Below are 14,371 nucleotides of genomic sequence, written 5' to 3' on the forward strand. Positions count from 1 at the left end.
AAAGCGTAAATAATCGAGCTAGAGGATTTCACACTCTGCCGCTGTAGACAGTGAGCTAATTCACTGGCTTTGATAATAGGTAATGAGCTCGCATTATTATTCTGGTGCCGCGTTAATTGCTTTCTGTATTTCCCTAGTTGGACAATGGGCTTTCTGTACCGATAAGAGATGCACCTTTGTCACCCCTGCAGTGAGTGTTACGTGCCGATTGTGGAGGTGCAGGGCTAGAGTCAGCTCTAAAAGCACTCCAGTGAAATAGGTTTACTGTGCCAAAGCTGTGAAGGGCAGGGCCTCTTAAGACCACTCCCTGCCACTCAGATGATTACGGATGGGTGTGCAGATGTTCATGCTCCAGTCATGTCTGTTAAGAGACGTGCAGCAGCACAATGAATTTGTCAAGACAATCCATGGCTTTGTGGAGTGGAGAGGAGAGGACAACGACAACTTGCTTGTGAACCTCAAAACTTCAGCTGATGCAGAGTCATTCCCTGATACTGCAAAATGGCAGCTGGTCTGTCTCAACTGTAGACCACCTTGAACAGGGGAGGCCCACATCCCTTTACTGTCAAATGTCAAGATAGATGACCTTAAGTAGCTTTTTTTGTTACACATATTAAGCTTATAGTAGTAGAGTTTAGCAGGGTGGGTGTATTTCAGAAAAAAACATTTTATTATGAGTTTATTCATTTATATTTCGATTAAATGATTCACAGGGGCCAATGTAATATCAATCTGTAACAAAATTATCTATATATAATTAAAGCAAATCCTCACTATCGAGAATCTAGAAATTAGTCAGTGTTGGCTTTTTGTTTCATAAATCGTTGTTTTGATTGAGTCTGTAACCTTAAATTTCTCCTCTCTTCATGTTGGTGCTTTTTGTTTCCTAGGACTAATGGGCATATCGTCAGATTCCTCCCAGCAGACCCACACCTCCTGCTCCTATCAACACTCCCCTAGTGGCACCATTAGCACTCAGAACAGCTTGTCAAACAACCAACCTAACAACCACCCCAACAGCCACTCCGCCAACAGCGGCCAAGTGCCCCTGTCCCATCCTTCCCAGGCCCACCCTGGCCACGGCTCACCCCACGCACAGCACCTCCCCCAGCACGGTGGCCCACACAACCAACACAGCCAACATGCCCAGCATAGCCAACACAGTCAGCACCCTCAGCACCCACAGCACCCCCAGCACGCTGCACACTCCCAGCACGGGCAGCACCCGTCCCACGGCCAGCACCCCCAGCAACACACACCACACCCCGCCCAGCACACGCAGCACAGCCAGCACCCTTCTCAACACGGACAACAGCACCAGAGCCTCTCCCACCAGCCCCATCCTACCCAGCAACAGATGGCCTGCAACACAGGTAAGACCCTGCGTCTGTCTGTCACCGCCTTCCCGTGAGCCAGCATCACATTGTATTGTTCTCTCCTCATCCTGTTCATTACACAGATGCATGTGAATGAGAACAACACATTTACAGCTGAATCTGGCCTCATGTTTTTTTATTCATCAAGCAATGAGAAATTGTTTTTAGGTGTTAAACAGTAAATCATCATCTGGTTTATTATCTGCTGTTAAGAACAAAGCAATGCAGAAGCCTGAGAGCTCAGCAGCTTTATACAGAGTCATCTGGTGCCTCCTAGTGGTCACCCCACAGCACTGAAATTTTTATAAACCCTTTTATAAAACTCTTTTATTTGGTGTTACCTTCTCATTCATTTGGCAGCACATGACTGTCTGTGCAGTCATAAAGATGTGACTGCAGTAAAAATGCTTCAGGCAGCGTATCACCCAACACACAGTAAATAACACTTTCAGCTTGTATTGTCTGTAAATGATGTAATTAGAAGTAAATCTATATTTGAACACTTGGCACCAAAATTACCTGTGTTTGCTCTCTTATCTTGTAACACATAGTATGCTGTGTGTGTGTGTATGTTGCAGGTTTACTGTCTGACTGGTACCCAAATCTGGATGCACTGAAAGAAAGCTGTCGTATTGCTAGCAGCTATAACTGGGCTGATGTCGACCTTTCACCTTTCCAAGGTGCGGTTTGGACACTCCAAGTAGTTCTGCTACTGCATTGACTATAATAATAATTAAACATTAGAATAAAAATCATTATTTGGCCAAAATAGGAACAGCAATCTTAGTCAGATTTACCTCCTGTCTTCATAAATGATAGAAGAAACAAAGGTTTAAAGCTTAAAGCTGACAGCACAGCTCTGCCCTAGCTTTTGATTGAGTGCTGAAGTGTTGACACTGTGGAGTTGATTAGGAGTTTAATTAAACTGAGCTCTTCAATTAAATAACACTGCCTTCATGTTTAATTACCAAAACACCAAGCTCAGCAGGTCAGTTTATCCAATTACAGTTTAGGATTGCAAGGTAGGATGTTTTTTAAATATCACCCACTGAAGGTTACTGACATACTGAAACTATTATTGCAACCATGCTTTTGCTTCATGTCTTCCTCATTTACTAAATTTATTGTCTGTGGACAGTCCGTTTCATACATTTCATTGTCACAAAGGTGTTTTAGAAAGCAGGGGAGTCTCTGATTGTAACTCTGGTGTGTTTTGTGTTTCCAAGGATTGAGAGAGAGCATGAGACAAGCAGAGCTGAACAATTGGTCTCTGGAACCCACCCAGATTGCAGACCTCTGTTCATCCATCAACCAGTTTTTTGCCCGCACCGGTGTTATCCAGCAACAGGGGGCAGTGCAGTCTCCTGTTTGCCACGGCTCCATGCACACCAACAAACCCAGCCAGCACATCAACACAGGTTACACAGCTGCTTCTTATCCCTGCAGATTTCATTGTCAGTGTTTGTAGATATATCATCATAAACAGACTTTCATGTTCAATCTTATTCTAATATTCTTTTTGACACTGTAGAATAATTTAGAGAATCTTTCAGCATATACCTGGCCCCCACCCTATGAATTCTAGATGTTAAGCTCCATTTCTTGACATGTCTCTGAACAGGTTCTGTCTTAATGAAGGTTTTTTGTTTTTATTGTCTTGTCAGGAAATCTCTACATGGACTCCAGACAGAGCATGTCCATGATGGGTCCTCCAGGATATCCCCACATGCCCCCCATGAGCAGCGCAGGACCCACTATGACAGGTGACAAAGGACAAACAATAATTATGACTATGAAACACGCCAAATTATTTTTTCGGACTCAACCTAAAGCTGCTTTCACATTGAGACCCATGAACATCTGCATTTTATCTTCAACAGCTTGACTGTCATCTCAGTCACAAATTCCTTTCCTTTAGCCTGCTTAATAAAACACATATACGTGCTATGATTTACTTGTAAAAGGGATTAGAATAAGGAAACACTGGTCTGACTCCTCCTCTGATTCTCTCCAGGACACCATGCACAGATGAACCAGCAGCACATGATGCCTACCAGAAACTTCCAGATGCATCGCATGCCACCTGACGACATCCAGGATGATTTTGACTGGGACTCCATTGTCTAGCCGCCCCCCCCCCCCATTAGACCTTGTTTTTGCAAACAAATGGGAGCGAGGAGAGGAAGTTGAAGGGGGAGGAAGCCAGGCTGAGCTGAAAGGCTGCAGGTGGAGGAGGCCACTGTGGGTGGGGATGCAGAAGAACATTTAACAAGCTTTGGAGAAATACAGACTTCAGTGTCCTGACAATTTTACAAAACATAACTAGAAAATGTTACCTTCAAGACAATCATATATAGTTGGACATGTTAAAGTGATTGCTTACAACAAGTGTCGAACTCATTCACGTCTAAACCACACGCTCCTCAGCTCCTCAGCCAGCCCCTCTCCCCATCCCTAGTGAGCAGCCTTCCAAAGTACGAACCCCTCTCCCCACCAACCCCGCTCCGTAACTGTTATGTGATTTGAGCGACGTGTTCAGCTTGTAATTCTTCTCGTGTTGACATTGGCCTCAGCTGCCTCTTGGATGAGTTTATCTCTTTTTTTTTTTTAATTTGGTTAATTTGTTTTGTTGTTTTGTTTTTTTAGAAACACGGGCCATCTCTGTGAGTAATGTGATGGTGCTTGTTGGTCACTTTTGGGAGAAAGTAGGCCCCCCCACTGTGGCTGAATTTGGTGGTAAAGTTAGGTTTACAAAAAAAAAAGTTTTGAACAGGGTGTTAAATGTTTAAGCAAGCTTGATACTAAACAAACAAGGTGAGAGCAAAGAGAGATAAAGATCACAGAAAGAATCGTGATCCGTTTTTATAGCTAATCAATGTGATCAGGCTCACTGCAACAGAGTACAAATGGCAGCACAGCAACTTTTCTTTCTTAGTTCTCCGTCGCAAGCACTTCAGGATGAATGGATATGATGAGCGTGAGCAGGAGATGACAGCAGGGATGCCAGACACTTTCATTTAGCCCAAAGTTACCTGAGGTTTAGGTTCGTCCATGTGCATGTTGGTTGGTATTTGATCCACCAGTCAGAAACCTTAAATCATATCTGGTATTGATATGCAGCATATTGATCATTAAACAAGACATCAGTAAAGCCATATGTAAAACATAATTAAATGATTAGTAAGATATTTCACCAGTTTTACTGATCGTTATCTGTATTAACAAACTAACATGGAGCAGCAGCACAACAATGTTATTTTTGTGGTACAATTTTTGGTAAATTGTATATCTATAAAAAATGTCCCAGCCTCATTCTTCTTGAAATGATAATGTTACTAAACATTAGATCCTACATATTTATATAGGCCGCAAAAGTTACGCTTCGCTTTTGTTAAGGGAATCTTTTTAATGAGTTTCAGAAATGTGTGTATTCCATTTCTAATAATTTGGTAAGAATATTGTTATATAAGAGGCCTTGATCAATAACCCCCAGCTTGGAAATTACTCTTCCCACCAGTGCCTGTAAAGGTCCCTAATTAACACATTTCATAACATTAATTTGTTTACATTTTATGCTATAAAAACACACAGTTGAAGTGTTACACGCCCGACTTCCTGGGAGGGCACAGTTAGAGATGGTAATTAGTGAGCTTTAGAGGTGGTGGTGGGTAGAGCAGAGCCGGTTCCTGTTCTTTACCCTTATGCTAAGCTAAGCTAACTTGATGTTGGAAGTTTCTATTACCCAACAAAAGTGAGTGTAAAAAATTCCAGCAGTTTGTAGGGATAATTTCCAAACAGTGGAACTGTTCCTTTAAACAACTACATTGTCTCTTGTTTAATGGTCAATAGAATGCACATCACACATTCAACTTTTTTTTGACAGCATAACAAAGGTTTCCTTGATGATAGAGTTCCAGCAGATTTCTCCTCCTACATCCACTGCAGTGAGTTTCTGACGCTGCACACGGTGTTTCTTGTCACTTGTGATGTTTTTAATCATGGAGATAAGACTCTTTTAAACTGCCCAATGATTTGTTGTGAAAGATAGCGTAAGATGTTGCTATTATACAATCATAACAGAATGAGAAATGTGACTCATTATACAGTACATACAATGTGTGTGTGTGTGTTTCCGTTGAACATATGGTGTGTGTGTGCATGTGTTTTTGTGTGTTCATTTTATTGTGATTTTAGGGCTATGATTGATTGCTGGAATCATCTCCATGCTATCTATGAGCACAAAAGCAGATGCAGTGATTGCGGACTAGATCTGCATTTTAGTTGGAAAGGGTTTCTCAAGCACAGAACAGGGAGATGAGCGGTTCTGGAAACCTGTCCTCAGTGTCCTGTAACAAGTGGCTCCTTAATCAGACAGGTGCTGAACCTTAGAGACACTATGTTTAAAAAAAAAAGCCCTTTGCACACTCAAACTTCTTTGTTTACTTAAACCTTTTAAAGATGTAAGGCACCTCCTGGAACTAAGATGCTAATTCCATATAAATTCAGTCATTCACTCATGGATTCATCATTTCATTCACAGACATCAGGAGGCTTTGTCCTGAGCTGACAGAATGATTGCTCTTCTGCATTACAGCTGAACTGTGTGTGGTGCTCTGCATCTACGACACTGTGTGTCTGTTTAAAGGAATTGTTCAATAGTTTGGGAATTATTGGCTTTCAGATGGGAGTTAGATGGAAGCCACGTCTAGATAGGAGGCTACAGCTAGTAGCTGCTTAGCATAGCTTTGCATAAAGACTGGAAACTGAGCCTTTTCCTGTCCAAATCTGCCTGCCAGAGTCTGTACAGCACGCTAATTAACACATTATATTCTCAGTTTATAGAGTCGTGAAATGTTCCATGCTCTTGTACCAAAACAAACATGCACAGCAACTGCCAGCTAACACTGTTTATATGAAGTGAAATTCCTGCAGAAAAGGCAGATAAAGAGTGGAAAAAAACTGTCTGTCCTGTAGGTTATTATTTTTTTTTTTTTTTGACACAGATGTACAGAGAAGACAAAGTCAGGAATAAAGAACGCCGTTAAATCACATGCAACAAATGACACTGATAAGACAAAAATAAGATGAAGCTACAACTTAGAAGTGCTGATTGATACATTTGTGACCTAAGGTGTCGCTTTTGTGGTGATGCATAGCATCAAGATGTTGTCAGATAATATAAGGTTAAATGACCTGAGAGAAATGCCACAAAATCTATTGACTGCAAGCTTTCTGAGTAGTCAAAGATTGCAATATTATGTGGATGTAATGAGAGCTGGAACATGTCCAGATTACACCTTTCATATTTCATATTGTCCCAGCATTCACCTCTAAATTCACTCTAATGGAAATCAAGAGAGTTGTTCCAGTAGTTTCCAGTCTTTATGCTAAGCTATGAGTCTTATAGCTGTGAATAAGAGATTTCAACCTTGCCCAAAGTTTTAAACAATTCCTTTATCATAGAGTTATTTAGACATTAGGGGCTCCAGTAGTAGTTTTGATTTCTTATTCGGATGACAATCATAAATTTCTTGGTTAAGGTGTTTTTATTGTGAGAAAAGGCACTTTCTAGTCTCACACCATTGTTTTTATTTTATTTTATTTTTAATGTTTTTGGATGTCATACTTCTGAACATATTATTTGGAAGTACAACCAGCCCAATTTTATACTGTAGATTTTCTGTTAAACTGTCCAGACGTTCTCTTCTTTGATACTGCCATTCATTCATTTTTATATTTTCACACTTAATGTTTTTGTTTCTTCCTGCCAATCATACCTGTCCACCTCTGCTTTTCTCCTGCCGTGTGTTTATCTGTCTTTGTTTATCAAATGTGGAGGATTGCCTCTGTTGTGGATGTCAACTATTACTTTTTTTAAATTTTTATTCAACTGCCAGGATTTCATAGTCCGTGTTCAGGCAGTTTAGCCAGCTGAGTGAACCAAACCGTGACCCGGGAAGAGTGAGCGTGGGCCAAAAGGACTGCAACTGAAGACAGCAGCAAAAAAACAAAACAAAAGGAGAAATCAATGTGTTATCAATTAGGACTCCGTGGACCTGGATATCCTGTGAGTCTGCTAAGTGTTTCGGCTCTTCCAGGTGAAGACTGAACACTTAGAGATACAATGTGAGCCCACAGAGGAAAGATTTGTGCAAATGGATGTGGCAAAAAAGGGAAAAAAGGTGAAGACAATGACTGGATCACAATCACATTTTACATTTTTCTGTGTGTGTGTTTGCTTGTGGGATTTTTTTTTTCAGATGACAGTTTTAAGTTTTTAAATACTGCTGGACATGTACCTGCCAGAGAGATTATTATTATTAAAGGGGGGGAAAAGATTTAAAAAAAAAATGATAATAAACCTTGTTACAATATGGGAGAGAACTGCCAACATCTACTGCTGATTGGGGCCTATTTTATTCAGTGCTGGTGTGTTGTTGTGCTTGTACATATATGTCTTTTCAATCATCCCTTTTTTTCCTGGTGGGGGGTGGGGGTATCAAGGCAGAGGGTGGGTCTTATTCATGAAAGAGACAAGGGGGAAAAAGAATAGAGTATTTTGTTATTGTCCAATCAGAGGGTGACAGTATGTATATATCTATATTGTATATATGTGATGAAAATGCGTTGGCTTTTTGTGTGACACTACCTTTTACCTGTACTATGGTTCTACATTCAGTGTTTCAGTGTTGATAATATATATTTGGTTTGTGTTTTATTTTTTTCAGTTTTTTGGATTTTGTCTTTGTCATTTCTTGTAATTTTTTTTCTTCCTATTTGTCTTTATTTTATTTTTTTTTGTTTATTGCACGGTTTATTACTTTTGTTGTCCAATGAGGTGACACAGCTACTCTTTGTATTTGTTTAGTGCTGTAAAATAACTCAAGTGTTATTAGAATTGTCGATACCACCGCCCACCCCCACCCCCTTTCCCAATATGCATGAATGGCACTTAAAGAAATAAAATATGGTAACTTCACTGTGGAATAACCTGCGGTTTGACCCTTTTTTCCCCCTCCAGGAGGCTATAGAGGACAGAAAATGCAAAAAATAAAAATGCCCAGTATTCTGCTATGACACTACAGAGATACCCATGACTACCACAGCACAGAAACAGCTGAAGAGAAGTCAGTGTGATTCGACAGGGATCACTCCATGCTAGTGCAAATATTAAAAGCTTCTTGTTTCATTTTTATTGTTAGCTAAGCTTCTCCTTCCCTCAACAGTACACTTTCAGCTGCTCTGATCTGTTTGCATCTTGATTCATTATATAGGGATTGCCTGTGCGTCATAAGGTGGGATAATAAAAAAAACATCATGTGGATTTCTCCTCACGGCCATCTGAGCCACCCGCCAAATATCACCATGTGGTTTGACGCTTCTCAACATGTGTCCACATGCTGACATTACACGTGTGCTTCCTCACTATGGGATATTCACTTTCAGCGGGGGCACCACTTGACTCACTGGTTGTTTGACTCAGAACGAAAAAGGACTTTGATAAGACGGACATCATGTTTAAAGGTTCCTCTTTGCTGCTGCTGACCCTGATCCTGACTGTTCAGCTATGCTCTTCAGCACCAATATGTAAGCCAGTCTTCTGAGCTCTTTTACTGTGGTATTAATGTTACTAAGGAATTGTCTCTCACACCTATATACCATTAGGGCATGTGCATGTGATAACATGGTATTGATGAAATGTTTTTAAAAAGGATTCTGGAAGTAATTTCATTAGTTTTTGTTTATTTTTGACACTGTACTGGAGTGATTTAATTAAATATGCAAATGTGTTTAATAAGGCCAAACTTGAGTATGATGTTATATAATAGGTGGACTATGAGTCAACACAAACAGTGGGAAAGGCAAAAGCAGCTTTAGGTATTATGATTAATAAAAAATATATGCCCTCGGTTTTGGAACCTGACCTCTGTAACCCCAGTAAATCAAGAATAAAGTTCCTGCTGCTCGAATGCTGAGATGTGATTAACAACCAAACTGCACTGAAAATACTCGGCCTGTTGAATGGTACACCTGCACCTGTTAGTGTGATACCATGACAGACATTTGAACTAAACTTGGATCATTACACTCTCTTCGTGTCATGCATCAGCTTGCCGCAAAGGTCCTTAACATTACGTAATCACTCATCCTCAAATGTGACACCACGTTTGGTTTAGCTGTGCTGAGCCTCAGACCTTTTCATGGTGCCATGGTTTTGGTTTCACTCAGGATAAAATATACAATGGGAAACTGGTAAATGTGTTATCATAAATGTTATGCCACTAATGGCACCGGTAACCTACTGGTACTAACTCTTAAACTTCGCTTGCAGCAGCTGAAGTTGCTGCAGAAGAACCAGGTCCAGAGGAGCTCATGCCAGTAGAGGCAAAAGAATCAGATGAGGAGAAACACATTCCAGCTGCTGCAGGTGAAGAGGCTGCATCTCCTGATGAGCCACCTCCTGAAGAAGCCATTCCAGATGTTGAAACAGAAGCAGAAGTATCTCAGCAGTCAGACACTCAGGAGCCACAAGAATCTCCTGAGGAGGAACCTGCCCCCATAGAAGATACCTTATCAGAGGACTCTCAAGATGAAGCTACAGCTGAGGTTGCCTCGGCTGTAGACAGTGAGTCTTCAGAACAAGATGAGGAGGATCCAGGTCCAGAAGCACAAGTCATTCCCTTAGACACTTCAGAAGATGAGGCTCCAGAGGAAGAAGCAGAGGTAGAAGCTGTTGTTGCTGTAGAGAACACTGAAGCAGATGTAGAAGAAGCTCCAGAAGCAGCAGTCCCAATAATTCCTGCTGAAGATCCAGAAGACGAGGCTTCAGAGGACACTGTAGAGGAGACATTACTGATAGACACTGTTGACAATGCAGCTGCTGAACCTACTGAGTCTCAAGAACCTCTTCAGAGCACACCAGAGGAAGAGACATCTGTTATCCTGATCCCTGCAGTACCTGAGGAAGAAGAAGCCACACAAATGGAAGAGGCTGCAGATGACACAGCACCAGAGGAGACTGCTCCAGAGGATCCTGTTGTTGCTGTTCCTGTAGACCCTGCTGAAGAAGAAGAAGCAGCTCCAGATAATGTTGTTATGGACTCTGTTGACTCTGCTGAAGAGCCAGCTCCAGAGCAAACACAAGAAACAGCTCTAGTTGTTTCTCCAGAAGCCAATGAAGAGGAGTATTCAGTGGAAGAGGCTGTGGCTGTTGTTCCTGCAGAGGCTGAAGAGGAGGTAGAAGCTGCTGCAGAGGACACTGCAGAGGATGTGGCTGTCGTTGTTCCTCCAGCTCCAGAGCAAACGGAAGAACCAGTTCTAGTTGTTCCTCCAGAAGCCAAAGAAGAGGAGTCTCCAGTGGAAGAGTCTGTTGCTGTTCCTGTAGATGCTGAAGAGGAGGTAGAAGCTGCTGCAGAGGACACTGCAGAAGATGTGGCTGGCATTGTTCCTTTGGGACCTGCTGAAGAGGAACCAGAAGAAGCTGAGGAGGAGCCTGTTGTAGTGTCAGAAGAAAATGCCGAAGACATCCCTGATACCATAGAGGAGACTCTTCCAAGTGTATCAGAAGAGGAGGAATCTGTAGTCCTTGTTTCTGTAGAACTTGAGATGGGAGGTGAAGAAGAAACAGAGGAGTCAGTCCCAGAGGAGCCTGCTGTTGTTGCAGAACCTGAGGAACCTGAAGAAGAACCTGCAGTCATTGTTCCTGTAGAGCTTCAGCCTGAAGAGGAAAGTCAAGTGGAAATTGCTGCAGAAGATACTGCTCTGGGAGAGTCTCTCCCAGAGGATGCGGTTGTTGCTGTTCCTTTGGATCCTGATGTAGAAGACTTGGAACCCAAAGAGCCTGAAGAGGAATCTATACCTGTGGTTTCACTAGAGGAAGAAGCTGCAGAAACTGATGCTCAGGAGGTACCCCATACAGTGCCAGAAGAAGATGACCCTTCTACTGATGAAGAGACTCCAGGGGCACCAGAAGAAGAAGAAGAACATGTGGTCCTTGTTCCTGTAGAACCAGAGACAGAAGGACAAGAAGAAACAGAACCAAAGGCTTCCCCAGAAGAACCTGCTATCATTGTTCTTGTTGAACCTACTAATGAACCAGCTCCAGAAGACCCAGTCCTTATAATTACCCCAGAAGACACAGAAGAAGACGGTCCAGAAGAAGAAGTTGTGGAAGATGATGCAGCTTCGGAGGAGATTACGGTCATACTTTCAGTGCCTGTCAATGAGACTACAAATGAGACTGTGATTGTAGAGGAGGAGCTGGATACAGAGGACACAGTTGCAGTGGCAGCAACAGAAGCTCCGGAGGAACCTATCATCATTTCTGCACCTGCCGATGAAGATACTAAAACGGTTCTTGTTCCTGTGGATGGAAAGAACCACACCAACATTAACATGCACACAGCTGATTTTAGGTCTGTGGTCACAGTGACAGAGGAAGAACCAATGGGTACGAATCTTTCTTTCCTGACTCTGACCTCACTTCAAAACAGTCTCTGTCACTTCTTTTATTATTGCTCTACCAACCTAAAATGTTTCTTGGTCTTGCAGCTCAGATGAACAGAGGGGCCGTGCTCGGAGCAGCATTCTTTACACTGATGTCTTTCATCATTATTGGGTTTGTTGTGATGTCAATAGCCAAGAAGCTGCGATGAAAACATGTGAGTATTCCATCAGAGTGGAGCACATTGAATGCACAGTTATTGTCAAATGGAAACATAAAAGTCCTTGAGCTAAATGCTACCATTAGCATGCTACCAAAAGCAGAGGCATGTTTATTTGCCACATTCACATCTTTGTTCAGCATGTGCAACTAATAGAAAAAGAATCAACATCCCTCCTGTTAAATAACCACCTGCTTCAAAACCCTCTCATGTTCCAGGACACTGAGGATCTCTGAAGTAAAATCAGAGTACCTGTTTGGGGAATCATGGAGCAAGTTTTACGGCTGTGGATCTACTGGGCTAAATATAAGTCCTCTGTAGGAGGACAGACTCCAGTTTCTCCAAGGTTGGGACGGCCACAAAATGGATCTCTCTGCCAAAAATCCAAACAATTAATTTGTTAATCACATCTTAAAGAGTAACAGTACCTCAGTGTGAATGTACCAAAACTTCTCAAGGTAAAACCAAATCTTTCAGCAGCAGCAGCAGAGTAATGCATTAATAAGTGTAACCACAATTTTTCTGTTAAATGAAGGGGAGTGACTTTATATGTTGTTGGCTAATTTAAGCTGAACGATGAATGATGAACAGTTTGAAGTGGTTTAGGACAATAATCTATTTTTTTATATGTTGTCTTATATGTCCTGTCTAACAATGTTTTGTATTCATAATAATATTTGACAGTCTGGAAAATGATGCAAAATGTAGATGATGATCATGCACTTGGGGGTGTATAGTAACTTTTACATCCCTCCCTCCATGTCTCCTTCACTAGCAGCCCTCCATGGGTAGTGTTAATTTAGACTAAACAGGTCTGGCACTTCTATTCTACCACACAACACACACAACAGTAGCCATACTAAGGGCTGGGGTTAGCTGACATGACACCTCTAATGCAACTTTTGGTCTTTCTCGTATGGTGTCCTACAACATTACAGTAAATTATCTTTAAAATGGACAAACGCATGTGTGATTTGTAGTTTAATGGGATATGGAATATGAAATATCTGCATACAGTGTAGCTGTATACCAGATGATGGTTGCCACGCTCCATAGAACACATGTACAGCCACACTTTTTAATGTGTTTTCATTCTTTAATCACCAAAGTTTGTCTACGTATTGCACTTGCATACACATTGATACAGACACTTCAGTGCACCACATGCCGTAAAAAGGAACACTCATCTCCTACACTGTTAAAGAGCAAGTATCACTTTTCCTGTTCTGTCCTGCAGCATGAGACGGAGAGGTCTCCTATCAATCACAGTCTGGCAAGCTGCTCTGCCAGCTCGTCCTGCACACAGGGCATATTTTTAGGATGGTAGAGGGGGGACAGGGTGTTCTGAATAAAAACTTTAAGCAATGTTCTGTATTAAAAATACACATCTTATTGTAACTGTTGCTTCTAATTGTACTTGTTTTAAGAGAGCCTGTATGAAATAAAAGTTGATTTACAAGAATCATTTTTTTAGAAGCAGGTTTGTGGCCTTTAAAACCCGTTTTAGGAGCTTCTACTTAATGCTACGGTAAGGTTTAATTAAATAGCTTCTTCACACAGTGAGATAAAGGCCTCAACAAATTACATTCATACCTCCCACATCAAGATGAGTTAGTCACACAAAGCAGTCACCTCACACGCACAGACAAAAATATACACATGCAAAGTGTAGATTCTGTACATTGGTTTCATAGACAATACATGAACAGGAAGCTGGGAGTGGTGGCTCATCGCAAACCGCCTCCTATCTCCTACCTAATACATGTTTCACTTGATCACTATTCATGCCAATTATCTGTTGTCTTAAATGTCTCAGGGGTCAGGGTCAGCAGGGGAAGCAACCTTAGCAGGAAAGCCCAGACCTCCCTGTCCTCAGTTAACTCCTGCAGCTCCTCCAGGGGGATACCAAGGCATGCAGAGAGATGGAAATAGACAAAATCTCTCCACCATGTCCTGGCTCTGTGCTGGGCCCTCCTTCTAGTTAAGCATGTACACAGGCATTTCATGCCTTTGGACACATAATCTGAAGGTAGCTTGAGGTAAATTTGCATCCTTATTACACAGTTCAACCACCACAGCTGTCGTGTATGCTCAGTAGTGTATAGTGTCATATTGCTCACACAAACAAATGAGAAATTAAAGCTGTTGTTTTAAAAGTGTCAAGATTATTAGGGTAATAGTGTGTTCAATGTCTTTTTTGGTCAAATGTAAATATTTCTGTTGTCAGCGTTAGCTGGTATGATTTATGAAAGACCTGTGCAGTTTGATGGATGGACTTAAAGCTGTCAGAAGAACTTGTGACAGCTGTCTGCCTGATGGACATGAAAAGTC

At 41.7% G+C, this 14,371-nt stretch overlaps 2 protein-coding genes across 2 annotated transcripts in view; both read left to right on the forward strand.

Moving 5' to 3' along the window:
* Positions 1–7,764, forward strand: part of foxj3 (forkhead box J3) — a 67,340-nt gene extending 59,576 nt beyond the window's left edge. The window contains exons 8-12 of the mRNA XM_028405985.1: positions 891–1,373; positions 1,955–2,056; positions 2,603–2,794; positions 3,041–3,139; positions 3,391–7,764. Coding sequence (XP_028261786.1) covers positions 891–1,373; positions 1,955–2,056; positions 2,603–2,794; positions 3,041–3,139; positions 3,391–3,503 — 989 coding nt within the window. The 3' untranslated portion in view covers positions 3,504–7,764. The remainder of the gene's footprint in view (positions 1–890; positions 1,374–1,954; positions 2,057–2,602; positions 2,795–3,040; positions 3,140–3,390) is intronic.
* A 1,034-nt stretch (positions 7,765–8,798) lies between these two features.
* On the forward strand, positions 8,799–13,482 carry LOC114436802 (fibrous sheath CABYR-binding protein-like). The gene is made up of 4 exons (XM_028407258.1): positions 8,799–8,963; positions 9,709–11,826; positions 11,928–12,037; positions 12,259–13,482. The coding sequence occupies exons 1-3, from the start codon at positions 8,891–8,893 to the stop codon at positions 12,029–12,031; spliced, it is 2,295 nt and encodes a 764-aa protein (XP_028263059.1). The 5' UTR covers positions 8,799–8,890; the 3' UTR covers positions 12,032–12,037; positions 12,259–13,482.
* The last annotated feature ends 889 nt before the right edge of the window (positions 13,483–14,371 follow it).

This window comes from Parambassis ranga, chromosome 5, assembly GCF_900634625.1.
Source record: "Parambassis ranga chromosome 5, fParRan2.1, whole genome shotgun sequence".
Lineage (NCBI taxonomy): Eukaryota > Metazoa > Chordata > Actinopteri > Ambassidae > Parambassis > Parambassis ranga.